Here is a 26990-nt window from a genome sequence, read left to right as displayed (position 1 = left end):
CTTGGTAGCTCCAATAGGCTCTGCCATCCGTTCCATATGTCAATCAAAATGAGTAATGGTGAAAGTATGGGTGAGTAATGGGAGGGGGTGGGCTTTATCCAATGTGACCATATTGGGAGGAGACCAATAAAGGGATTCAATAAGCCTACATTCATCCTCTGGATCCCGACATGAGTTTCATGTTTTATTTTGTTTTGTTGAGACAGGGTTTCTCTGTGTAGCTTCGGAACCTGTCCTAGATCTCACTCTGTAGACCAGGCTGGACTCGAACTCACAAAGATTCTCCTGGCTCTGCCTCCCGAGTGCTGGGATTAAAGGCGTGTGCCACCGCCGCCCGGCGAGTTTCATATTTTAAACAGAAGAAGTTGAGCAAGGGCCAAGACTGAATAATTAAGCACTCTTGGCCCAGATGTGGACTAAATGATCATTGTTTCAGCCCATAACCTGCTCTTTGGTCCTCCCTGGACATCCACAGAAGTCCCTATTTCTGGAAGGGACAAGATGGCTCTGAGAATATTACTTTTGCTCCAGGGTGTGACACAGTCCTCATGAATAATTAATTGCCTTCCCTTGGGCGTGGTATGTCCAAAATTTGGGACGATGGCTTATCTGTGCCTTCAGCTAAAACAAAGGTGAGAGACACAAAATGAAGACAGAGATATCAGTTTTCATCCTGCTTTTTTCAATCAGCCCTTGGGCGCAAGTGAGGAGTAGATACCCTTCAGCAATAACAGTTTTGAGCACCTGTTGGAGCTGCTTTGTTCAGACCTTTGGATGCAAAGGAAATGGCCTGTAAATAGCTGTGTGGTCCACAGTTGAGTGTGCTGACACTTCTCAGACTCTTGAGAGCACTTTAGCATGTTAGAGGCCAGGAGCAGTGTGATTGTGATTGGTTGGAGGATTGCTGTGGATCCAAGATGGCTGCAGATCCTTTGACATCCTTCCCGGTGAGAAGCGGGATTTGATGTCTCTGCCTTTGACTCCATGACTGCTTTAATAATAGTACATAGCAGAAGTGTCACCATACATTTTCAGGCCAGGTTTTGATGGAGTTGAGTGTCTGCTCGTTTCTTGGAGTCCTGTGCTACCGTGTTGGATGATGGCCATCCTGTTGCAGGAATTGTTTGAAGAAGTCTTGAGACTACACAAGAGGAAGGTCCAACTAAAATCAGGGTTTTAGCTACTTATTAGCCACCTCTCTACCCATTGAGTGGACACCTGCATGAAGCCAATATGGATTCTCCAGACCAGATCAGTCACCAGGTGAGCTCACATGGAGCAGGAAACAATCTTGACAGCATGTCTAAATTCTGTCAACTGTGAACATGGGGAAATGAGATTTTATATTTTTTAAAATTAAAATATGATTACATTGTTGACCCCCATCCATTTTTTTTTTTTTTTTGCCAAGCCTTCCCATGCATCTCCCCCTCACTCACTCTCAAATCCATGGCCTCTATTTTTTCAATTGTTGTTATATATACATACTTATGTAGGAATAAATAAATAATCCTAATTATATAAGTAAAACCTGTTCAGTCCATATAATGTTACTCATATGGTTGTGATTTCAGGGCTGACCATTTGGAATTGAATAGCCAATTTCGGGCTCTTCCCTGGGGAAGGCTCTCTCTCCCACTCTCAGCATTTTTTAGTTGCCTGTTTCTTTGAGGATGACGGCAATGGACTTGCTAACACCAAAGAGCAGATTCTCACAGGGTCTCAATCTTGGAGTTTTTTAGCTTGATTTTTTTGCAGCTGGAGATTGCACTCCAGGGTCTTATACATGCCAGATCAGCAGTTTACCACTGAGTTGCACATCTAAAACTATCGTTTCATTCCAGTAAGTTTGTTGTGCATTGGTTTTCAAAAGTAGATATCTGGGACACACACACACACACACACACACACACACACACACACACACATGCACACACACACACACACACACACGAACGTGAGGGCTCACATTTGTAATCTCAGTGGTCACTCAGGACTGCTACAGTTGGAGGCTAGCTCGGGCTACATAGTGAGTTCCTGGCTACTTCGGGCTACAAAGTGTGAGACCTCATCTCAAAGCATACAAGAAAGCAAACCATGCATTAAAAATCCAATGAGTCAAACAACAATGATGCTCTCTGGTTTACAGTAAAATGACTGGTTCGCATGACTTGAAGCATCATCTGTCTGCAGAAAGAGAAGCAGCACAGGAAAGGATGCTAATCTTGTGTGTCATGGGACCTAAAGCTCCGAATAATTGAATAATTGATCTTCTATTTGCTAGATCTGGGACGTGGTTATTTTAAACCTCTCTTGCCTTCTCACTTGAAACCTTGCATCTCACTGATGCGGGGAGGAGGGATGTGGAAATCTCCTACGGTTCTTTGCCTTTCTCTCAGGAATCGATATGCCATTTCGGAGAAGCTAGGTTGGAAGCACCGGGGCGTGGGAAATCAAGATTTTTAAAGAGGACTATGGGGTTAGCTCGGGGAGGCCATCAAAACTCTCCTTCCTGTATAAAGAAATCTGCGATCAGCCAGAGCAGAGAACAGCTTTTCCAGAGGTCCTGGCCGGAGAGGGCGGGAAGGGGCGGGGAGTGCGGGCCAGGATTCTGCCCACTCTAGTCCCGGCCGAGGCGGGAGGCTGGAGAGATCGGAGGGTCGGGAGACCTCGCTGTGGCATCCAGCCTCCGCCGGACCTGAGGGTCCCCGGCGAGAAGCCGTGCCCGGCGCCCCGCGACCCGCCGCGCCCATGGGCCCCTCTGGTCCGGCAGGGAGAGCCGCTGGCTGCGTCTCTGCAAACTCGCGGGTCCCGGGCGCCCCGCGGCGGCAGGAGCAGCTCTAGCTGGACTCGGGGCGCAGGGCTGGGCGGGCGCGGAGCTGAGGCCCGGGGGACGCGGGGACATGCGGCAGCCCTCGCCCCGCATGGGGCCGGCGCGGGAAGCCACCGCACCGGGGTGCCCAGGCCTCGAGGTTCCAGGCCTGGCCTGTGGGATCCCGGCCAGAGTCTGGGGCTGATTGTGATTGGGTAAGTTCATCGGGACCGGGTGTAATGAGTTCTAGATCATGGCTTGTTTTTTGGTTTTGTTTTTTTTTCTCTTGTGAGAAGTGCGTGTTTTTTCCCCTGGCCTACAAAGGCGCAATCCATCTATCTGGTCTGTGCGTTCCTTCCTGCATTCATTCATGAAATTGTGGCGTGCTGACATCAGCAGGCCTTCCCAAATGACGTTACTTCTTTGCTTCTCAAAGCGGCAATTATGGTTGCTTCTGGGGCTCCGGAGGACCACCCTTGGATGTGTTTATTACAGAGTCTAAAATCAGATCCTTTGCTGGCTTCAGTTCGGGGGTAGAGTACTTGCTTAGTTTGTATGAGGCCCTGTGCTCAGCACCCAGCCTTGTGTGTGTGTGTGGCGGGGGTGGGGGTGGTGGGGGTGGTGGGGGTGGGGTGGGGTGGTGGTGTCAAAAACAAAAAAAGAAAACTCCAGTGATCTGCATTTTAATCTAGAGACTGTGTCCATTGTATCCATTTCAAATACTCCTTTCAAACAGAAGAACGGTATTTTGAAGGCTGTGCGGATCTGAACTTCCACAGGGCAGTTGACCCAAGGTTTGCAGGTTATCAAAAACCCATCTTAAAAAATAAAAGTAAAAACAGAGTAAGTCAAGTGTCTGGAGGAACTACTGGAGATGACTATTCAGCCCTAACTTAGATAAGTCAGCAAGTTAGTTAGGTTCCATTCAGTCCACCCCAAGAGAATTTACCACTTGGTTTAAATTGTGCACAGGACAAAATTGTTACTATCTCTAAAATTTAAGCATCAGGAAAGAACTAACATAAAATTATCAAGTGTCTGTATGTTAGATTTCATAACTTTAACAGACATTGCACCAGATGTAAGTTTTAAAATACTTACAGCATGGAATATGTTCTGTAATTTGCATACTTTTTTCAGGCTGAGTAGATTATATAGGAGTTGAAAGTTCACAGGGGAGTAAGATGTTCAAAGCTACACATGGATTGACAGATCAGGGTTTGGCTAGAGAACAGAGGAACCTAAGGGCTAAAACATAATAATAACATAATATAAGAAAAAAGACCCTTTAGGATGTGGTTGGAATTCACCATGTTAGTACCTTCTGTGTCCTGGAAAGTGCTGGTGTTAGCCATGCTGCAGTGAGGTTACTCCTATCTTCTCCATGACCTTGGAGTCAATGATTCTAGGATACCGGGAAGATGGCTGCTGTATTGTCTACAGTTTACAGAAGTGGGTGTCGAGCTCAGGTGTCAGTGGCGGGTCCATTACACCAAAGTTTTAAAGTTTCTGAATGGCATGTTAGCTCACATGTAAATCATACTCCTTAATGTTCAAAATACATCTACTTGATGTAATGTTGGTTGATCATGGAAAAGCTGGTGTGTAGGAATTTCTTTGGTTACCTAAAAGTTGATTCACAATGAAAGTGGTTTTAAAGAAGGTTTAGAAACAACTGAACCAGAAAGTAGCTTATTAGCATAAGAGTTGCGCAGAGGGTGTGGCTCAGTGGCAGAGCATCTGCCTCACGTAGACAGTCTCTGGGTTCAAGCCCAACAACCCCAGAATAAAGAAAAGTGTATAAAGCCTTATACTAGGCTATGTCCTTTTCTCTGCTCCTCTCTAACACCTTTGCCTCAGAATTATTTAACTACCTAAGAGATATAAGTAGTAGGAATGGAAAACAACACAATTCTGTTCATCATTGTTGTACAAACAACGTCACTGGAAGGCAGATAGATGTTCAGATGGCGTTAATCTTTAAAAGAACCCCCTTTGTCGTAGGGGACTCTAAGTATGCAGGGAAAGGCAGGGTATGTTCCATTTATATATAAAAACACTAATGTTAAAAGTTAGGCACCACTTTAATTAAAAGCAATGCTGGCCTTTATTTTCCAAGCACGCTGAGTGGTGTCCTCATCTCCAACACTGAAAGCTGGAGTCTTCTCCCCCCCATCTTAAGTTAATATGTGTTTTATCTGTATGGAAATTATGATTCCTATTAGCAAACAGAAGTGGTTTACTGCCGCTACACATGCATAAGATATTTAGATGAGGGGGAAGTAAATGTTTTAGAAGGTTCATTGAAAAGGCATGTTAATCATTAACATGAACGGTACCACGTTGGTTTAATAGTTTACTTAGGTTTCAGAGACTCTAATTTTCCATTCCACTTTAATATGTCAGAGCCTTTTAAGACTCAGAGTGCACACCAGATAACAGTAGTAAAATGAGATGTTTGAATGCCTTCTGAGTGATTCAAAATAGTTTGGTGTATTTCAGAATTGATCTGGGATTGATGATCGCTGGCTGCTGTGCTCACTGGGGTTTATAAGCACGAAGGGGCCTGGTTAAGAGACAACAAGGACCTGGCTCATGCTCCACTGGCCAAGCCCTAGGCCTTGGAAAAGAACCATGTCAGAAGGACTGCCAACTAGCTGGATTTTCTGACTTTGTCACAAATAGCTGTTAATTATATTTTCATTGCATAAATATTCATGTAGGTTTATTGGCAACCTTGATTCTACAAAAAATTAAAATAAGGAATTCCTGGGCCTCAGTGGCAAGGGAAGAGGAGTGGCCCTGGACAGCAGGGGATTATAAATCAACGAAGGATGTGTGATCACGTTAGAGCCTTGTCCGACTTCATGATTTCCTTTCTTTTCAGAAGAGGGCTTTCGGAAGGACTCAGGAGGCACAGCTCTGTAAAGAGCAAAGATCCTCTGCCTACAAATTTTACACGAAACGTGCAGAAAGCCATTGACAAATATGCCAGGTAAGAGGTAATCATCTTAATTGCTGCTGGTGGCCCAAGCAAAACACATGCATAATAAACATGGGGGAGGGGGTCAGCGGGAAGGATACGTTACCGAGTGACTATGCAGCCAGTTTGCTGTGAACTTCGCAAACACATTTAAGGGAACGGGAAAGAGGAAGTGGACCTAGAGAAGTCAAGTCCATGCAGAATGTCCATTCCTCGCAGCTCATGGGATGCCTGTCACCTGTGTTCTTTCCTGCAGTGATCCCCCCTCATCCTTTTCATCCAGTGGGAGCCACACGCCCACTGAGGCCCACAATTCATGGCCTGGCTCTTCCACTCAGAGTTCCACCACTGGATTGTCAACAGAAAGAAGCTCAGTTTCTTCTTGGAGAGATGATGTATGTCTTTTTATAATTTCAGTAACTTGTGGGTGTGGTTTATGAGGAAGTCCTTTCTAGTAATTTATTCATTTGTGTATGTGTGGATGGATGGAGGATGTACATTCAACTGTGATGCTCATTCAGAGGTCAGAGGTCCACTTTGAATATCTTCTTCTGTAGTTCTCCATCTTTTTTGTTTGTTTGTTTTTTCTTGACAGGGTCTCTCACTGAACCTGGAATTAACCCAGGGATCAGCCTGTCTCTACCCCATGCCCCAGGACTGAAATTAGAGGTGCATGCTTCCACACCCAGCTTTCACTTGGGTGCTCAGGATCCAAACTAGGCCCTCACTTGACACAATGACCTACCTCCCAGCCCTAAGAATTGTTTTCTTATGTTCAGAAATATTTAATAATAATCTAAATATTAAGGATATCATATATTATATATATATGTGTGTGTGTGTGTGTGTGTGTGTGTGTGTGTGTGCATTTATACTGTTACATGTGAAAGTATCAAAGTGTCAAAATACAGAGAAAAAATAGATTTTCTGATTAACTCCTAGCCCAGAGTCCTAGCTGTTGTCTATTTTGTTTTCCCACAACTCTGCCTCCCATTGTGCTTCACTTTAAATAATTTCCTATGGCTAAAACTTAAGACAACACCTTGACAGTTAATGCAAGTAAGAGAAAGTTTTGGGAAAGCAAAAAGTATGAAGCATCTTCATGATTAGAGGACCCTGGTACCCCCACATGCACCCTCCCCCAAGCCATATATTTCACTTTTGCCTTCTGAGGCAAGCCATTAACCCTATGATGGCTATTTTATGATGGTGGGATTCTCATGTGTGAGTTATTTAGCTACAGTTCTGGGTTTTCTAGGATTTGCAGAATCCTTATTCTCCTTCGTTCTGCCCCCCCACCTCATCCTCCGGGATGACGACTATGTGAAGATGTGCATCTGTACCTATGAGGGACCTTAAATGAGTCATAACTGATGTTGTAAACCTTATCTTTATTTAACAGTTGATGAACTCAAGGCTTAATAGCATTGCCATTGGTCAGTTGTCATCGATCAGGAAAGTAAACATTGGTACACTGGTCTATCTAGCTACGGAGCCACACTTTTACCTTGTTTTACTCTTTCTTATTTAGTGGTCTTCAGTTTATAAATACTGATTATGAAGGCCATATTCCATAGCTTTTAGTGTGGTATCTGTGTGATGAGATCAAGCATTTCAGGGCCCTGTGACCATAAACTAACGGGGTATTTGAACATGTACTTCTGTTTTAGGAATTTGACAGAGTCAATGCTCAGAAAGTCCAGCAGCTGTTTTGGGAGGTTGAGGAAATGCTATTCGAAGGCAAAGTGAGTCCCCAGACCCAGAATCTCCTGGCTGAATGCAGTGAGTGGGCAAGAAGATCCCTCCATCTCAGGTACAGCAATGGCCATAAACATCTTCCCACATGGGGTTCTGATCTACACACAATTGATTTACTCTTATTCGGCCGTTGTGACTGAGCATTTATCCAGTCGGAGTACTTGTCCGGAACTCAATCCTTTCGTGACAAGTCACACCTTTCATAATAGGTCCCAAGGGAACCTTGACACACGGCGGTGTCACATGCCTTGAATTTGTCAGAAGCAAATCCAGGTCAGTCTCAGAAAGATGTCATATACATGGCAGATGCAAGACTCTGAGGAGTGACCCTTCATTTCCCCATTCACTCTGTGTGAGTGGCAAGTGTCTGTCATCACTGAGGGCGTGAGTGTGTGGGGTTGGAGGGGGGATGATAATGGTGATGTTCCAGAGACTGAGTGATCCTTTGCTGAAAAACTGGCTAGATGACCCTATTCTCTCTCTACTTTTCTCCACATCAGAGGAGACATTTATTATTATTATTTATATATTCAAGGTGGAAAAATGTGGATTTGGTAGAAAGGAAGCATTGCTTTCTCCATCCAGCCTTGCTACTTAGGGGGAAATCAGTTTTAGTGTTTTCGAGTTCTGTGCTGAGGAGAATGAATTAGAATACTAGCATAAATATACGTGACTTTCTGATTAGCTTCTCAAGGGAACTTAAAAAAAAAAAGATGTCTTCGCTAGCTGTGGTGATGCATGCCTGCAATCCCGGTATGTAGAAGGCTGACAGGAGGTTGTGAGTTGAAAGGCAGCCTGGGATACATAGTGAGACCTTCTTTCAAAAACAAACAACAACAACAAAAACCAACACCCCAACAGCCAACAACAAAGAAGTCTTGCCGACGCAGTTTTAAGCGATTCTTCCTGAGGCCTCTTCTTAAAGAATATGCCATGTGCGGAGGATAACTGGTTGTGAGTGTGCACTTTTCTGGGCATGGTGCACTTCCCAAAATGTCAGGCCACAAGGCTCCTATCTCTCACCATCATCTTACATTTTACTATGAAACCCCAGAAGGGAAGATAGAAAAAGAAAAGGAGCCTAGGCCAAGTGTGTGTCTATGCATTTTTATTCACTGGGCCTGTGCACTTGCTGCCTGTAGCAAGTTTCTCTGTGTGTTTCTTTGCCCTAGAAGTTCAGGTCAGGTATACATTTTCTCTAAACCATTCATCATTCCTGCAAGGTAACTATGATTCTGATTCTCACCTGACCAACCACTAAAGGAACTGGACACCTCTGCTCACCTCTCAGTCCAGGCTCTGAACAGAGAGCCCTTCTGCCTTCTTCAAGCCTGAGCTTTTTCTCCGACACCATGGTGATTCTCTTGACCCAGTGCATGCTACATCACATTCTGTGTGGCCTTCAGGATCATCAGCAATGCATTCTGTTTAAAGTCATGAAACATTTTCCCTTGTCTGCTAAAAACAATTGTCAGCTTCTTAATTTTTCTTCTCTTGCAGGCTGCTAGGGAGGCAGCTCATTCCACCAAGTGATGAAGGTTTCCGACATTTCCAGGGGACCCTGCCTACTTCTGCTTCCCACAAACCCTTACCTCCTGTTCCTGACCACATCAGCAGCATCAGAGAGTAAGTTTATATATGTAGTGTGCACATAAATAAATGAATGAATGAATGAATAAATAAATAAATAAATAAATAAATATTTTTACTCAGCATGGTAGTGCACACATGTAATCCGAGCAGAAGGAATGGGGAATTTTTAGCTACTTTGCAAACTTGAGGTAAAACCTGGGCTACATGAGACTCTGTCTCAAAAAACTTAACCCAAAAATATTTGTTAACATTATTGTAACTCTCCTTGTTTAAGTCATCCATGAGCCTTGGTTCCCACTAATTTGCATAGAGATCCAGCGAGGGACAATGTTTTTCACAAGATGCTTCTGATCCTAGATTGATGCTTTGCCTTTAGCGTGTTTGTGTGTGCGTACATGCAAAACATACATGGAATAAACACAAAAGCACCAGGGAGTTAATATCCATATATGTTTCAAAGACCTTGAAAGGTAGTCTCATGCAGAATCAAACACCTCATTGTGATGGGTTCTAAGCCTCAAGGCATACATGGAAGAAATGAAATTTCTATCCTGTTGTCTTTCGGTCACTAACATATTTTGATGACTCCTTTTGATGCCATTTATGCATATGGGAGATGGTGTTGTCACATCCCTTTTTAACTGCAAAGAGGATGTAGTTACATATTCTGGTTTATGATTTTAAGAAGCCTTTAAATTTTTTATGCTCTGGGGTTCAACATTTTAGAAGGAAGCTGGGAGTGGTGGTAGGTACCTGTAATTTCAGTGCTGGGAGGTGGAGGCAGACAAATTCCTGGAACTCACTGGCCAGGCAGCCTGTCCTTTTAGGCAAGCTCCAGGCTAATGACAGAACATATCTCAGAATATAAGGTGGGTATCTCTTGAACCAAGACCCCCAGTTGTCCTCTGGCTTCCACCTTCAAATACACACACACACACACACACACACACACACACACACACACACGTATACACACACACACACACACACACACACCTATTTGCATAGACATGGAAACACAGGTGCGCGCGCGCGCGCACACACACACACACACACACACACAAGTTCAGAATATAGGAATTTTGTCAAATGTAATATTTGGTTATGTGTACCTTATAAATAACTTACAAGCCTATCACTGCCATATAAGCATTATATCCTTTTGTTCTGTAAACTCCCATGTAGACTGTTTTTGCTCCTAGGTTGTGTATCTTTGGCTCTCAGATAGTCCCTGAGGAACTCTCAGCCTCTACCCTGATAGACTCTGATGATGGCACAGAGTTGAATGACCCCCCATCATGCTCATCCCTGAAAGAAGAGGTGTACCACGTGGATGGAAACATTGAAGAATATTTTGCTTTTGACGGAAAACAGGAGTAAATTGAATTTTATTTGGCATACTTCATAGTATAATACCAATTCACTATATGCTTTTAATATTTTGTGTCTTTGTTACTTATAGAAGATTCCTGTCCTTTTGAGAGAAAGATACCCCAAAAGTTTTAGGTCCTGGCATGAAGTGGAAATGCTAGAGCTGGGCATTTCTTTCTTCTCAACAATGTGGAGTTTGGTCTGGCATGCTAGTGAGAGTGGACAAGGACATTGGAGCCTCATGCCCTGGGGCTCCAGGTTCTTTACACTTAGCTTCCTGGGGGATAGAGAGGAAGTTCCAATATTGGTGCTAAATGCATATTTTCTATTAAACAACAGTGACATATCGTAAAAATTTTCCTCATGATTCAAAAGCAATACATTCAAAAGTCATGGGGTACTGAGCAAGTACTAGCAAATATATGAGAAGTCATATGGAACATCATTTCTGAGCACCATGGCTTTCAAATAGAAATCTATAGGAAAGCCACAAAATTCGAGAGAGAAATTAGATACTCTTGAATTATCAGTCCATCTCAAGACAAATAGAGATAGGAACTTGGCACAGCAAAATCGATGGTCCCCAACCATAGCAGGTCAAAAAGAGGGTGTTGTAACACTAAGTGCCTATGTTTAGAATTAAAGGGCCTGAGCTGATGAGAAGGCTTGTTGAGTAAAAGCATTTGCTGTGCAAATCTAATGAACTGAGATTAATCCCTGGATACTGTAGTGGAAGGGCAGAGCCTACTCTTGATAAGCTGTCTTGTGACTTCCACATGCAGGCCGTGGTACACATGCCATGTCACACATGCCCACACAATACACATCATATAGACAGACCATAAGAAGACATAGCAATAAAGAGAGACCTTCAGTAAGCTAATTTTACACATGAAAAATAGAAGAAACTAAGTCTCCAAATGGTTAAGGAAATAACAAAGATCAAAATAGAAATAAAGAAATATCAGTTCAAGGGAAAATGAATAAAACAGATCAGTGAAGTTGACATTTTTCTTCTCAGTTTTGTTTTTCCCAGTTCTGTTGACTTTTAATTAACAAATGAAAGTTGTATATTTTAAAAATAACAATGGGATGTTTACAAGGAATGTGCCCTACAAGGTAGATGGTATTAGATATATACATACATACATACAGACAGACAGACAGACAGACAGATAGATAGACGGATGATAGATTAAAAACACATAGGTAATTATTCGACCTTAATGCTGGCTATTTTAGTAATTCAAGTTGATTTCATCTTTAGTGGAGATGAGCATCTGGAACAAAACTCAACACTCCGCGGCAGGAAGTGGCGGCGACATGGGCTTCCTCCCATTTCCCCTCATGACTGTATCAGAGATGCTGTGGCAGCAGAAGTATTTGATCATCTTTGGACCAATGTGGTAGAACTTTTGGAAGATCTCATTAGAAAAACCTGGGAATCTGCACTCACAGGTACCGATTTCCAGAGTCTGGCTTCCGGGGAAGGATAGAAAAGACCATCACAGCCCTCACTCCTCACCTTATGTTTGGGCTGGACCCAAAACATGACTGCAATAAGAAGCAACCATTCTGCCTTATACACAGGCCATCTTTGATCACATAAAAAGACATCCTTCTTGTGGAGAGTTTTCTTTGTCCCTGTGTATAATCTGCTCTCCTATCTCTGATAAGATCATTACAGCAGCCAGATGTCCCCTGGAGTCTCTGTCCTCTGCTGCAGGGTTGTTTAATCAATGTCTGTAGCATAAACTCATGGTAACTCAGGACATACATTTCCTGTTGATTTTTTCTGTTGACACAGATGAAAAGAAACATAAAGAAAATTTGAAAGTAGCTGACAATAGGTCTCCACACGCTCTTGTGCCTCGTCTCAGCACTGATGTTTCCAGTGTCCCCCCGTCCCGAAGCTCTGAAACTCTGCACACATCCTTGACCCCCCACTTTAATCCACCCCAGGTATGTGCACTGACACTCTGTCTTTCTGTTCCTTTACTTTTATGTCTTTTGCATCTGCTTGTGAAGAAGAGAGTAATTTTAGTCACCTCACACCAGACTCCTATGTTTGAGGACACTGGATAGCTTGTATCACTATGCTTGATACAAGGAAAAAAACAAAACAACTTAAGATAGCAACAGTTGCCCCAAAAGGGTAGTAAATACAAAAAAAAGGTACTTGGTTGTTTGTCAAAAAGTTTAAAATGTAATGTGGTTGTTTCTTGGTGTCTAAGAGAATCACAACTTTCTTTAGTGAATTGGCATTGATTTGAGATATGGAACTAGTTCCTACATTTTAGGAGAGCAAAAAATCTTTTTTTTCTAAATATTTAGCCATCATAAATGATCTCCACCCATAAAGTGGAAAACGTATTAATGAGTATTCACAGAGTTCATGGAGCACTTATTGTTTATATTACATGTACCCTGTTAGATGTTTTGAGGAAGATACAGGGCTGAATGAAACTAGTCACTAACTTAGTGAAACAAAACCATGGCACAGGGTCAGAGAGCATACACTCTGCAAGGGATGGGGAAGGAAAGAAGAGAGGGAGGGAGGGATGGAGGGACGGGGGAACGGAGGGAGGGAGGGAGGAAATTGAAGAATTGAGGGAGACTTGTGTGTCTTGGTTAGAAATGGAGGGTTGAGCTTTTTAGAGATGACACCTGAGCAGGAACATGAAGAGACGAACAGCATGGGTAGGGTTTTGGGTTAGGCCATTTCAGACGCGGCACAGCCGTGTGTCTGTGAAAACAGATGTGTCTCAGACCAGCATTTGAACTGAGAGCTTAAAATGACAGAACACAGGAAGCCACAGGGCACTGGAGCAAAATCAGGGGGTTTGGAGTTAAGAGACGACGTGTGTCCTCGAGGTACTGTTTCATGTGTTAGCTCTTCCACACATTAGTCTCTACACATGTTGAGGGTAAGGGTATATGGTCTAAGGATTGTTCTCGGGCTCCTATTCTAGGAATACAAGAGAGATCACAGCATAGAATCTACATAAGCCCTCAATGCAGTCTTTCGTAATTTTGTCTTTATTTAAAGATGGAGTAGCAGGTGAGGCTAGAGAAGGTTGGCTTGTTCATGGGAATCTTTGGGGTAGCTGGGAGTCTGAACATGATGCTTAATTCTGCCCACCTTGTGTTGGGGAGCAAAGTAAAAAGACTATTTGCAAGTTTTCTCCTAGAGCTACACACCCTTATCCCCACCACACACACACACACACACACACACACACACACACACACACACACACACACGAAGAAGCAGTACAGTTGCTAGTTGAATGTCTAAGGATTTGTGCTTTACATATAGGGTACAAGTCTGGAGCCTGACGTAATGTGAGTCCTTTCCTTGCAAAAGCTCCCTGTTATTCTCTGTGTCATTTGTGCAGTTGGAAGTTCTAAGAATTCATGGGTTTTAAGCCATTCACTAGTGTATCAAGTAGACAGTCGGTATTGGCTTCCATTATAACCACATGCTATTTATATATTCCATTTAATTAAATTGCTTTAGATCATAAGTTTTGTGGGGCTCAGAGAAAAAATCCCATACCTTTTACAAAGCTGTGTAAGCCTAAATGAGTAAGATTTGTTAAACTGAGAAAGAAAGAAGAAAAACAACAGCAACAACAACAAAAGCCAAAACAGTAACAACAAAAAACCAAGAGACAAAATCCAGATCTAGCATGGAGTGAGTACATAAACAGACAACCTTCATAAGACTGAACAGAAACAGGCCTGAATGGAGACTTGTAGTTGGGGGTGAAGCTGAATCTTCCAGTCTAGCTTTGCTGTCTAGCATAAGACCTTAATGATAACCATTCTTTGCTTTTCCTCTTTGGAAGTAACTTTTGAAGTTGCTACTTGCTTGCTATTGCTTTTGGTCTCTGATACAGTCAATACACTAGCCCTTGCTTTGTTTCATATGAATATGAATCTATGAAGATGGCATCGATAGTTGTATCTATTTCTAAAAATGCTACCTCTCTTACGCTTTCCTCTCACTCACTGACTGGTGCCATTTGCTGCCTGCTAATTCCCACCAGGCATCTGTCAACAAAATGGCCTGGGTATTGATTTAACGATGCTATTCTGTTTTTAGTTTTCTCAGCTCCATCGCTTTTCCAGCAACTTCTACAGTGATTTGAGTGGCGTAATGATGATTCAAGCCAAGCCGCTGCAGCAGAGACCCACCTATTTTGCAGATAAAACACAGTAAGTGTTAAGAAAGAATTTCTCTCAACCATTGCCAGTAGTCTATCGTGGAGGTATCTTTGTGGATTTCTGGGGACCTCTCTAGCTCTCTGCTTCTTCCTATTCCCATGGGGTCTTCATTTATCATGGTATCTCTTTCCTTGTTCTCCCTCTCTGTTCCTGACCCAGCTGGGACCTCCCACCTCCCCTAAGCTGTCTTTCCACTGACCTTTGCTCTCCATTACCCCACCTCATGTTCAGTTTGCTCCTGTAGATCTCATCCATTTCTCTGTTGTTGGGTGATCCCTGTGTCTTTCTTAGGGTCCTCTTTACTAGGTAGCCTCCCTGGAGTTGTGAGTTGCAGTCTGGTTATCCTTTGCTTTACATCTAGTATCCACTTATAAGTGAGTACATACCATGTTTGTCTTTCTGAGTCTGGGTTACCTCACTCAGGGTGATTTTTTCTAGTTCCATCCATTTGCCTGCAAACCTCATGATGTCATTGTTTTTCTCTGTTGAGTAGTACTCCATTGTGTATATGTACCACATTTTATTTATCCATTCTTTAGTTGAAGGGTATCTAGGTTGTTTCCAGGTTCTGGCTATTACAAACAATGCTGCTATGAACATAGCTGAGCAAATGCCCTTGTGGTATGATTGAGCATTTCTTGGGTATATGCCTAAGAGTGGTATAGCTGGGTCTTGGGGGGAGATGGATTCCCAGTTTTCTAAGAAAGTGCCATATTGATTTCCAAAGTGGCTGTACAAGCTTGCATTCCCACCAACAGTGGAGGAGTGTTCCCCTTGCTCCCCATCCTCTCCAGCATAAGCTGTCTTCAGTGTTTTTGATCTTAGCTATTTTGACGGGTGTAAGATGGTATCTCAGAGTCATTTTGATTTGCATTTCCCTGATGATTAAGGGTCTTGAGCAATTCCTTAAATGTCTGTCAGCCATTTCAGCTTCTGTTGAGAATTCTCTCTTTAGCTCTATAGCCCATTTTTTAATTGGACTGTTGGGTATTTTGATGCCGAGACACTTTGCTCAGCCTTGGTGTAGGGAGGAGGGGACTGGACCTGCCTCAACTGAATCTACCAGGCTGGGAACTACCCAGGGGACACCATGCCTTGGAGGAGGTGGGAATAGGGGGGTGGATTAGAAGGGAAGGCTAGGGGGTGGGAGGAGGGAAGACAGGGGAATCTGTGGCTGATATGTAAAATTAAATTAATTATAAAATAAAAATATTTTAAAAAAGAATTACCCAGCATGCAAGGACAGAAGCAAATTCTTCTAGTATGAGCCACAAAATGATCACTGCTGTGTACTAGTTTGGAAGGGATGAGGAAAGGAGACCGTAGCTGTGAACTGTTCATCTCTTGGGCTTTCCTATTGGATTATCAATCTTTCTCCTCCGGCTCTTCATTGACATAGCAGTGGAAATGTCCATTTCTTCTGTTGCTGTGTGTCTCCTGCCCTCAGGAGATTTAGGTATGGGTACTTAACCCACATTTTCTTCCCCAGGAATGAGCAAGATGACAAAGTGTCTGGGGCAGGGGTTGGTGCATCTTCACGTCACCGACTGGGCCGCATCCCAGAGTCTCGGGGACTGCTGACTTCTGCCAAGAAAACACCAGTGCACAGGAGACTCCCTTCAATTGCTTCAGACCCACAGAGACTGAAAACCCCCACCGTCTGTAGTGATGAAGTACTGAGGGGAACAAAACTGTGAGTCTTGTTTTTTTTCATGGCAGACTGAAGGCCACAGGGGTCAGGGGCACTTGCCAGTCAGGGCTGGTGAACTGGAGGATCTGGTGAAAGGGTCCTCCATCAGATTTTACACCAGATTCTTCTAAATGAGTTCATCTGCTGGATTTTGTTCCAGCCATGTGCGTAGCTGGAGTAAAAGTCCATTCAAAGGCCAGAAGCTCAGGCCACTAGGAAAATTAAACTGATGGTAGATGAGCTTGGGTTAATTTATTGGCTTCATTTGTAAAATTGATCATTAATACTTCTAAAATTACAAAACCCTTTTTATGGAAGGGTTTAAGTAAAATAATGCACAGTCTTGCACTGGATACTAATGTTCTGGTCAATTACAGACCAAGCATATATAGACAGTGGTCACTTAAGATTGCCTTGACTCCTGACATCATAGCTGTTTGTGAAGGTCCACTGTGTGACGTTTACACGTGACGGGATGACCTGAGGCTGCATTGCTCCAGTAGTCCCATCATTGAGCTACACCTGGGTTATATAAAATGCTTAAAAATCAGCAAATAAAGGGCCAGGGTCTGGAGAGATGTCCCAGTGGTTCAAAGCACTGCCTGCTCTTCCAGATGTCACAGGTTTGATTCCCAGCACCTGCATGGTAGCTTACAGCTTACAGATTATGGTTCCAGTCCCACATGACCTGACTCCCTGTTCTGACCTCCAGGGGTACTGCATGCATGTGATACACTGACATACATGCAAACAAAACACCCACACACATAAAATAAAATGAATCTTTTTGAAAAGTTTAAAGGAGTGTTTTTTCACTTTGTTTAGAACAGAAAGAGCTTTCTTAGGAAATAACACTAGAGGTTAATGAGCGAATTATTTGTTTCTTCCTTCATCACAGAACTCCAAGGAACTTCCTTCTGACTACTTACTTGTCAGGAAATACCATAATAATAACAGCTGTTACTTTATTATTATTGTTTTTAATCAACACCCAAGTCAATTGTAATTATTCTGTACTACAAATCTCCATAGCATGCCCAGATCTAAGCTGAGGAAACAGACTGAAAGAAGCTGGAAACATCTTTCTTGCTGATGATCAAAGCGCTTGAAGGCACGGCTGGGGAGCCCCAGTCAATCAGTTGCTGAACTTTTCAGGAAGCATCCACAGCACCTCTTAGTTACTTTGCGGTTGATGTGAAGAGACACCATAACCAAGGCCACTTATAAGAGAAAACATTTATTAGGGCTTATGGCTCCAGAGGGTTAGCATCCCTGATGTCCCAGCAGGAAGTGCAGCGGCAGACAGGCAGGCAGGCATAGAGCTGGAGCAGAGATCCATATGATCCATAAGTACGGCAAGGCACGAGACAGAGAGGTTGATGGAGCTAACTAAGGTATGCCATGGGCTTCCGAAACCTCAAAGCTCCCCCCGGTGACACGCTTCCTCTAACAAGACCACACCTTGTAAACATTCCCAAGCAGCTCCAGCAACTGGGGACCAAGTATTTCACAGCACCATTTTCAGCTTTCTGGATGTCAGCTTTGGGCAGTTTGGGTCTGCTGCCTGTATTCATTCATTTAAGCTGTGTCCATCCCCCTTTTCTTTTCTCAGAATGGCCACCTCTTATGCTTTCTTTATGCCTTGCCCATGTCAGCAGCATACTGTCAGCTCCAGTCTTCATGAGGTTCACCCTCTGACTTTCACCCAAACCCACTTCTGTTCCCTACGGAAATAACTCTAGTCCCCTATCTTGTGTGTTCCCTCTGCTTTGCTCTCTCTCTCAACGTGGGTGTTTATAGTGTTATTCTTTCCGCTGTCACTAATGAGCCCTTTCAGGTCATTGCCCTTCATTGCTCGCCTGTGGGATGTTATGATAAGCTGCGTATCTACATGTCCAGCAGTGTTTTGTGTATAAGAATCCAGGTGTTGCCCCTTTGGGGAGACCTCTCCCTCTGACAATATGTAATTATTTACTGCTCGCTTCCCTTATCATGATTCTGAACGGCTTTTTCTTCACCCACCAGCATCCAGGGTTGCATCCTCTTACTGCCAATACTTTGTATCTATTTGTAGTTTTTCTTTTCTTTATTATTGTTACTTTGGTGCTGGGGATTGATTCCGGGGGCCTCATTCAAAAGCCCTACCACTAATCTATACCCTTAGCCTTGGTCTTTTTCATTTATTGAATCGATACTTTTTAAAGTACCAAACATTGTTGAATATGACAGCAGCATCAAACTATGAATAGAGAGGCTGCAGAGACAGCTCAGCAGTTCAGAGTACTTGCTGTTCTCCCGGAGGATCTGAGTTCAGTTTCCAGCCCCCAAGGTGGGCAGCTCAAACTCTGTATCACAAGCTCTGGGGGATCTGACAACGTAATCTGATCCTTCTCACACACATGTGGCAGACACGCAAATAAGCATAACTAAAAATAAAGATAAATCTTTTTAAAAAGTATACTAATCAAGGATCACTCGAGTCATAACTATTGGTTAATTTCCTATCGATTAATGTAGACTTTTACTGCTTCTTCTCTATTATTTCCCCTCTGCTCTAGAATTACCTGTCATATAATGCATCACTTTGTTATATAATTTTTTTCTGACATTATAACATTGGTATTTCCCACACTACAAATTTTTGAAAGTGATTTTAATGACCACAAATTAATCAAACGGCTCTATGGTTATTTAGTATTTGCTATTAGTGAAATTTCCCATTTGTTGTTTATATTATCACTGTGAAGTATAGTGAATGTTTTTTTTATCACTCTTAGTAAGAACAGGTTTAAATTGTTTCCTACTGGAACTGTCTAGAAGCAAAACTGTCAGGTCAAAGGTTATGAATATTTTTAATATTCATATTTTGCCAGGATGTTCTTTAGAATGGCTGTGCCTGTTTACAGATCACTGACAGCATAGGTTCCTCTCTCTTTCTCTGTAGCCTCTACTAGTCAAAAGTTTACTATTTTGAAAAGGTCATAATTTCATTACAAGTAAATAAATTAATTCAAGTTGTTTCTAAAATATCTATTTTATAGAAAACAAATGGCATATTTAAATACTGATGCCTGATAGGGATACTCTCCTGTCATTACTATATTTTAATTAGGATTTTTTTTCTCAAACCACCAAAAAATGAACTTGGCCACCAGTGTGTGAAATTCAAAACAAAAGTATCATGTGGATATCATAGCATCAAATCTATGAAAAACATGGAAAATGGGTCTGAGTTCTTCCTAGTGGCTATCGTTCTCCTGACAAACAGCATTTGCTCACTAATTCCACATTGCTTTTTAGCATCTTGAGTAAAGCTTTGCAATTGTCCTCATTTAATTCTGGGCTTTTATAATTAATTATATTCTTCATTGATGGTTCCACTCTGCAAATCTCTATCGCCGACAGATTACTATTCAGGATTACTGTTAATTAATAGATTAATATTCAGAATCTATACTACAGCACCTTGCTGTAAGCTGGATCATACTGCAGGGTTGCATGGCTCTCATTTGCATTGTCCTTAACTTCTCAGATCCTTTGGGGAGGATCTATCCTGAACACCTATGTTCTGCATACTTCCTAGCATAGCCATGCACTCAGTAGATGCAGGCTGATATTCATTGGTAAACACGGTCAAGATGAGTGGGCTTGCTTGCCCTGGCTTCATATTTACCTGCCTGAAATGCAGTTTGTCGTCACTGTTTTTAGAAGCGGTTGCAATCAGTAGCTCAGACTGTTCCTTTCTCTTCTGTGTGTTCTGGTGTTTACTTGTATGTTGTTGTCTTTACAGGCAAACCGGCATTGACCACTTGCCTTCCTCAGCAATTCCAACCTCCCGGAGCCGGTTACCCCCAATAGGCGCAGAGGCTGGAGAGCAGAACACGGCAGTTTCCGGATCCCGCCCTGTTTCTGTAAGATGAATTCCATTATAACTGCAACCATTTAGACAATCTGTGGGAAAACAATCTTGACTTTTGGAGAAGTCAGTCACGCTGAAGAGGGATCTAGTTGGCTGTGTTCAACACGTCTTCATAATCCAGTTCTAGAAACCGAATGGCTTGTGAGAGTCTAGAGCGAGTGAGGAGACTGATTCACCATTTTAGGAAATAATCCTCATCTTGAACTAACTTAGAAAGCCCAGGTGTTAAGGAAAAGACCTGAAATTCTGGCTGGTGTAGTGAAGACAAGAGCATAAGGGTGAGGAGCAAGCGGCTCTGTGCTTCAGTGTGTCCACACAGGTCCTGTGAGTTGATGCATGTTACTTCAGTGGTCCCCAATTGGTGATATTTTATTTGTGCTTTAATACCTAAGTTTTGCCTGGAGATCAGAGGAAATAGCAAGCCATTTTAAGTAAACAAAGAAGTCAGAAGTGGGGCAGTGGTATCACACGCCCTTAATCCTATCACTTAGCAGGCAGGATCTCTGTGTGTTCAAGGTCACACTAGGGAACAGAGTCAAGCATGGTGACAATCGCCTTTAATCTCAGTACCAACCATGGTGGCCTGGAGGTCTGTACAGACAGACAGGAAGTGACCGAGCTGTGTAGGAAGAGGAAGTGAGGTAGCTGGGCTAAGAGAGCCAATGAGAGGGCAGAACACCAAGGCAATAATGGCTTGGGTAGACAGGAAGTAACTCGCATTTGGAAGCTGCCGAGTTGGTGAGGTGAGGTTGGCTGGTGGCTTTCCCTATTTCCCTGATCTCTCTAAGGCTTCCACCCCTATATTTGGCTCCGTGTTTTTCATTTAATAAGACCTCTTAGAAATTCGTCTACACCCAATCTTAGTTCTCACTTCTTTAGGAGCATAATAGCCATTCCTGCATCAAGGATTCCTTACACGCATCAGATGCATTCATAAACTTTAAACGCCTTGCGCAAAGTAAGAGCTCAGTAAATCGTAATCAATGTCCTTTACATCTGCTCCCATTTTTATAGCTAATCTTTTCCATGTTTGTGCAGGGCAGAGCCAATCACCCAAACCCAGCTCTGGCACGCAATCATGGGGATGGGGACGGAGTGCTGCTGGCAGTGTATATGACCAGGCCTCTTGCAGGCTCACAGTAACTCCCCCACCCCACCCCCACTTTACTCTGTGTAAGCAACTTGTATCTGCAGGGCACAGAAAAGTTCCAGTTGTAGGAACATAAAGCAGAGAGGGAGAAAACAAAAGCTGGGTTTGTCTCACACACACCTCAGGCAGTGCCAGGACTCATTCCCAGAAGGCAAGCGCTGTGGAGCTAGACTGTTGAATCCTAGGATAAAGCAATCAATGAAGGCAGATGTCACAGAAACAAGTCTGTGTCTCAGAATGCACTGTCACATTTCTAGTACAATTTCATGACTACAGTTTTATGTGGGCAAGGTCTCTGGACCCCATTTGTATCCCATCACACCACAGCTTTATTGAGTTAAGTGACAGGGACACATACTTCACACACAGACTCATGTTTAGGTGTGTCCACAGCAAACTGTACACTTAGCAATGTGCAAATTAAAATGTTCAGATGAGTGGGTGATTGGATACATGAGTGAACAATTGAAACATTTATAGCTTTCTTTTCGATGTGATGAGGTTGTGTGTGTTCTTTAATAGAACATGTTGTCTTCCACTTAGTACAGGGGAAGGCACCCTCAAAACCGTGTGTTCAGCGCGATGCCTGACAGTGTGGAACGGTCGCCTCTTCGAGAAAGAACCATTGTCCTGGAACAACTTTCAAGGCCCAGCACCACACACACCTTCCGGGTAGGTTCTGTGTCCTCCTCTAATTTCAATTTTAAATAAGAACTGAAAACAATACAGCTCACCCCATTTTTCTCTTTCTCCTAACAGTCAGATACACCAAGAAAAGGTTCCCTGACACCCATGGAGTTTGTTGCTCACACTTGGACAGGTCAAAGTATTTTGACAGGTTAGCATCATCCACGTGTAAGGACAATGGTAGGAGCTGGGCATGGTGACATACTTCTGCCATTTCAGTGTTCCAGAGGCTGAGGCAAGAGGTTGGAAAGGTGGAGGCCACTCTGGGCTGCACAGTGAGGGTGTCAGAGACAAGGAGGGGGGAGAGGGGAGGAGGACACAGGCACACACACACACACACACACACACACACACACACACACACACACACACACACCGTGTGCACACGTGAGGAGAGAGAGAGAGAGAGAGAGAGAGAGAGAGAGAGAGAGAGAGAGAGAGAGAACAATGTGCTATTTGTGAGTTTTAAAAATTTCAGAAAATGAAATTGAAGATTATCTACCTTGATGCCCCTGCCTTGACCATGTAGGAAGGAAGAACAGGTGCATGTGGTCCATGGTTGGCCTGACCTCAGACACCATGCCAGACCATCATTTACCAACTGCTGAGTGGCAAGTGGCAATGGGAGACCTGCTCTTAATCAAGCAGGACCCTGCTCTCCTGAAACAAAGGACAGGCAGCCTTCAGAGAGGCCACTGTCTCCTTCTCCCATTGTGATTTCAGTCCTTCTGAATGAAACCCTTATTCTGGATCCTCCCTGAAAAAAATCCACAGTGACAGTGCTTGAGAAAATTAATAGAGACTTCTTACATGTTTTGCAGTGTAGGGTTTGACATAAAAGTACTTATTCTTGGCCTAGTGGATGAAGGAAGTTCTCGTGGGATAGGGACCAGTGATGTTTTGATTTTTAAAGTGTTGTCATATTTCTGTCCATGGAGGGAGCATAGCGTGGGATGTACAGATCTGTAAGCTCAGGCATGTCCCAACCTCTCTGGACAAGGTCTTCTGTTTTATGTCAAGCCATGTGGGTAAAATAATCCCTGGAAAAATCCATGACAAGGGAATAATAGCTAGTTGCTGGACATGCACCATTTTCTCAGAATTATAAGCCATTTTTGATAGGGGCAGCTGAAATGTTAAGGAAACATTGTTGGAAGAGAAAATTTTAATGTTATAATTCTAAAATTAAATTAGGTTAGTGTTGCATAACTCATTCATTACTGTTTTAGATCAGCCTTCCTTAGCCTAGTGACATCACAGATTTTAGAATTTTTGTTTTAATGAGAAGACTAACCCAGAGTCCTTTATGTATCAGATAAATGGGCCTACCATTTACCTACACCCTAACTTGTTTTTTAAGAAAGTCATGCAAGATAGCCCAGGCTAGCCTTGAGTTTATAATAACCGCTTGTCTCATCCTTCTGGCTGCTATGAGCACAGGTATGCTGTGTTCATGGATGCTTTAGTCCCTTGAGCTTTTCGTTGTCCTCTAGTTTAGTAGCTTTTTGATGCTTTTTTTTTTTATCATCCCTGGCAGCATTAATTGACATCATTAGTGATGATAGTACTTTGTCTTAAGAGCAGCCATGTTTCATGGTGTGTATATGTGTGTGTGTGTGTGTGTGTGTGTTATGGTGTGGTATATGTGCATGATGTCAGTTATTCTCCTCAGTCACTCCTCCCTCCTTTTTTTAAGCCTTGGCTGGCCTGGAACTCACTATGTAGACCAGGCTGGTCTCAGACTTGCAGAGATCTACCTACCTCTGCCTCCCAAGTGCTGGGATTAAAGGTGTATACTGTCACACCCAGGCACGTGACTTTCTTGTGAACTCTGCTTCCAGAACAAAGATCACTAGGAGCTACTGTCTTAGCTTTGTTTGTTCTGTGGTAGGAAAAAAAAAAAAAAAATGGAGATGGCTATCTCAGGTAATTGGGGGTCCATCTTTCATGTCTGGCACAGTGGTTCAAAGGTACCTTCTATCTCATCATCCTGGGCCTTAGACAGATGTCTGCAGCAAAAATTCTCATAAACCCCTCAGCTGGGGAGAATGCATCCAAGCTCCTGGGTTTGGTTGTGGGGTGGGGTGGGGGATCCCTTCCCCTTACTCAGGATTTTCCATGATGGCATTTGCATATGACTACTTTGTAGTTTATGTAAACATGACATTCAATAAAATATTTTTATTTTTCAAAATATGGTCTGCATGGAGCAGCAGACAGAGCACTCTTTGGAGGTTGAATTTTAATCTTTTAAGGCAAATGCCTGTGTGTCTTGTGTTTCAGGTTCACAGTATCTACCCAAATCTTACCAGAGAGCATCTGTGACTTCGAGAAAGAGGTTTCAAGTGGCGTCGTGATATCACTGCTCAGGAATTATGGACTTGCTGGAGCATGTGAGGCCTTGGCCATACCATTTGTCACTTGAAACTGTAGGAACCAGTATTACCTGGTGTCTGTACTCACCTCTGTCCGACAGCAGGAGATGGTGGGACACCCGAGAGAAACACAAGTGAGGAAGTACTGAGATTTGGACACTTGCATTGTAAAGAGAACAAAAGGTGAACTCCCTAACCCCTACGGGAAGCGTGCCTGAAGCTCCTTAGGACCTAGTACTTTGCTCAAAAGACCCAAGTGTGCCCTTAAATTCCCTCTTTTCATCACTTATACTTACAATGAGTGTTGGCACACTGATAATACGGGTGCATTCCCTAAGAATATGCCATTTTGTAACTGTAGACCATCATGTTTATTTTGGTGTCATTTGCTTAATGATTCCATCAAGACTAAATAGCAGCCGTATGTGAGACATTTTGTCCATTTGAAAAAGATTCTGGTTCTGCTACTCATTGTGCTGACTTTAAAATAATTGCTGCATATGCGATGTATAAAGTGATGGGTTTCATGATGAGATTTCTCACACCTTTGTTACCACTTGATGAGGCCCTGAATAGCGGAGAAATGCCTTGCAAACCAAGTGTGTTAAAACACAAAGGTAAACTAGTTTTCAGTGTCAAATGTAGGCAGTGCATTTAAAAGTCTCCCACATTTAAAGCTGAATATAAGCATAATCAAAATCTTTTGCATATGGCTCCAGCATTAGCACTGACGACTGGACCTCTGAGAAATGTAGCACCAGCAACCTGATGTCATCCCAACCTAGTCTTTGCTCCGATGTCACTTCTTCATTAGAGCCTCCCTGAGTCCTTGCTGAAAGCAGCAGTTCTCCCCACCCTTGGCCCTTTCTCCACTCTGTTTTCTTCAGACCATATGTCCCACCTGACGATTACAGTCAGGGAGTGGAGAACATGGAAGAAATGTCCATTAGAGGCAAGGCCCCTTTCTGTTACTTAATCCTGGTTTATTTTCATACACACACATCCCTAATCAGCATAATTTTTAATTGGATGATTACACTACATCAACATAAATCTCTTTCTCTAAAATAAACTTTACATATATACACATGTATGCACATACCATTTAAACATATGAGAGATGGTTCTCAGCATGTTTCCTGCTATAAGAAGTGGGGATCATTGTCTACTTAGAGATGTTTGGAAATTGACCTCTCTGTGAAGAGTCGATGCTCATTGGACCTGCTCTTTATGTAGAAGTGACTTCGGAGCTCTGTTCTACTTGACACTTTCTCCTTCACTCTCTCCATTTATTTACTACAGCACCAGGACAGGGTAGGTAGAGAATGGACACCGGTCAGGTTACTATATTGGTCCTTCCTTTCAGATAGCCACGGGGCATAGAGTGTCACTCTCTGTGCCTAGGGAGTGTGTCGAGTGCTCAGTTTCTCACATACAAGGGTTTCTGGATTGATGAGCGGCTAGAGTCCTGCCCACCGGGTGCCTGGCTGGCTGCTCTGTGGTCTGTTATTACTGCTAAGAGAGCCATCGACTCCACTCTCCATTCAGCCCCCTTTGTATCGGTTCCTAGGTGCCATCCGACTGTTTCTCCCTCAACCCGGTGTTAAAAAGGAAGTTAGCGAATGGGACTTCTAACAATACAATGGTGGCTCCAGGATAACAGTTCAATGCTAGCCTCACCGTGTTGGCCTTCAGAGGTTGGGAGGTGGAAATGTATTATTTCTACCGGCAATGAACTGCAGTAAAAATCAAACCAGGTGTTTTGATTGGAAAGCAAAGTACTGCTTGAAGGGAATCTAGAGACTCAGAGGTCTCACTGATTCTAAAAGTGACCTTCTCCTGGGACTTATTTTCATGCCTGTGTTAAAGGTATCTTATTTATAGGTGAAATGAGATTGTAAGTTAGTAAATGATGCTGTTTAGATTGAAAAGGGAAAAATCAGGGGCATGCTTTTACAATATTCTATTTTCATAAGCAAGTCTTCGGCTCTCTCTGGTAAAAATTGCAACCGGGAAATCACTTCTGAGAAAAAAATTCAGATGTGGGTTAGTGACTCTGTGAACTAAAATATCTTTAATTTATCCCAAACCAAAGAAAGGGTGAAAGAATTTAAAAATAGTTCAAGAAAATATAACATTTAATGGAAAATGGCAAGATTGCTAAAGAATATAAAAGGAAGCATGGATTTTTGCATTTGTGTTACTCTGAACTAGGATGGAGTTTCTTTACTAATTGAGAGGTTCACTTTAAATGCCATAAATCATTTCAGTATATTTTTATTATCCTTGCTTTCTTATAATGATGGATGATTGTTCAGTACTTTTAATCATTTAATTTTTAATAAAATACAAAATGCTAAAAGAGTCTGCAGAATTTCATTGAACTCATAAAAACATCCTTACATTCCCAATTTTATGAGTT

General features: G+C 42.8%; 1 protein-coding gene across 2 annotated transcripts in view; it reads left to right on the top strand.

Annotated features, from left to right (window-relative positions):
• Fam149a (family with sequence similarity 149 member A) overlaps nt 1–26919 on the top strand; it is a 50393-nt gene extending 23474 nt beyond the window's left edge. The window contains exons 1-14 of one of the 2 annotated variants that reach the window (XM_036166656.1): nt 2445–3027; nt 5700–5807; nt 6052–6190; nt 7466–7608; nt 9054–9179; nt 10349–10522; nt 11785–11975; nt 12325–12479; nt 14626–14738; nt 16237–16440; nt 20228–20348; nt 22050–22178; nt 22266–22344; nt 24477–26919. In XM_036166656.1, the coding sequence (XP_036022549.1) occupies nt 7523–7608; nt 9054–9179; nt 10349–10522; nt 11785–11975; nt 12325–12479; nt 14626–14738; nt 16237–16440; nt 20228–20348; nt 22050–22178; nt 22266–22344; nt 24477–24550 (1452 nt within the window). In that variant the 5' untranslated portion in view covers nt 2445–3027; nt 5700–5807; nt 6052–6190; nt 7466–7522 and the 3' untranslated portion in view covers nt 24551–26919. Of the gene's footprint in view, nt 1–2444; nt 3028–5699; nt 5808–6051; nt 6191–7465; nt 7609–9053; nt 9180–10348; nt 10523–11784; nt 11976–12324; nt 12480–14625; nt 14739–16236; nt 16441–20227; nt 20349–22049; nt 22179–22265; nt 22345–24476 lie in introns of those variants that run through there. The other variant, XM_036166657.1, reaches the window with a different exon arrangement.
• The last annotated feature ends 71 nt before the right edge of the window (nt 26920–26990 follow it).

This window comes from Onychomys torridus, chromosome 17 (assembly GCF_903995425.1).
Source record: "Onychomys torridus chromosome 17, mOncTor1.1, whole genome shotgun sequence".
NCBI classification, from domain to species: Eukaryota; Metazoa; Chordata; class Mammalia; order Rodentia; family Cricetidae; genus Onychomys; species Onychomys torridus.
The sequence above is the reverse complement of the archived record's forward strand: the minus strand, read 5'-3'. Positions and strand labels throughout refer to the sequence as shown.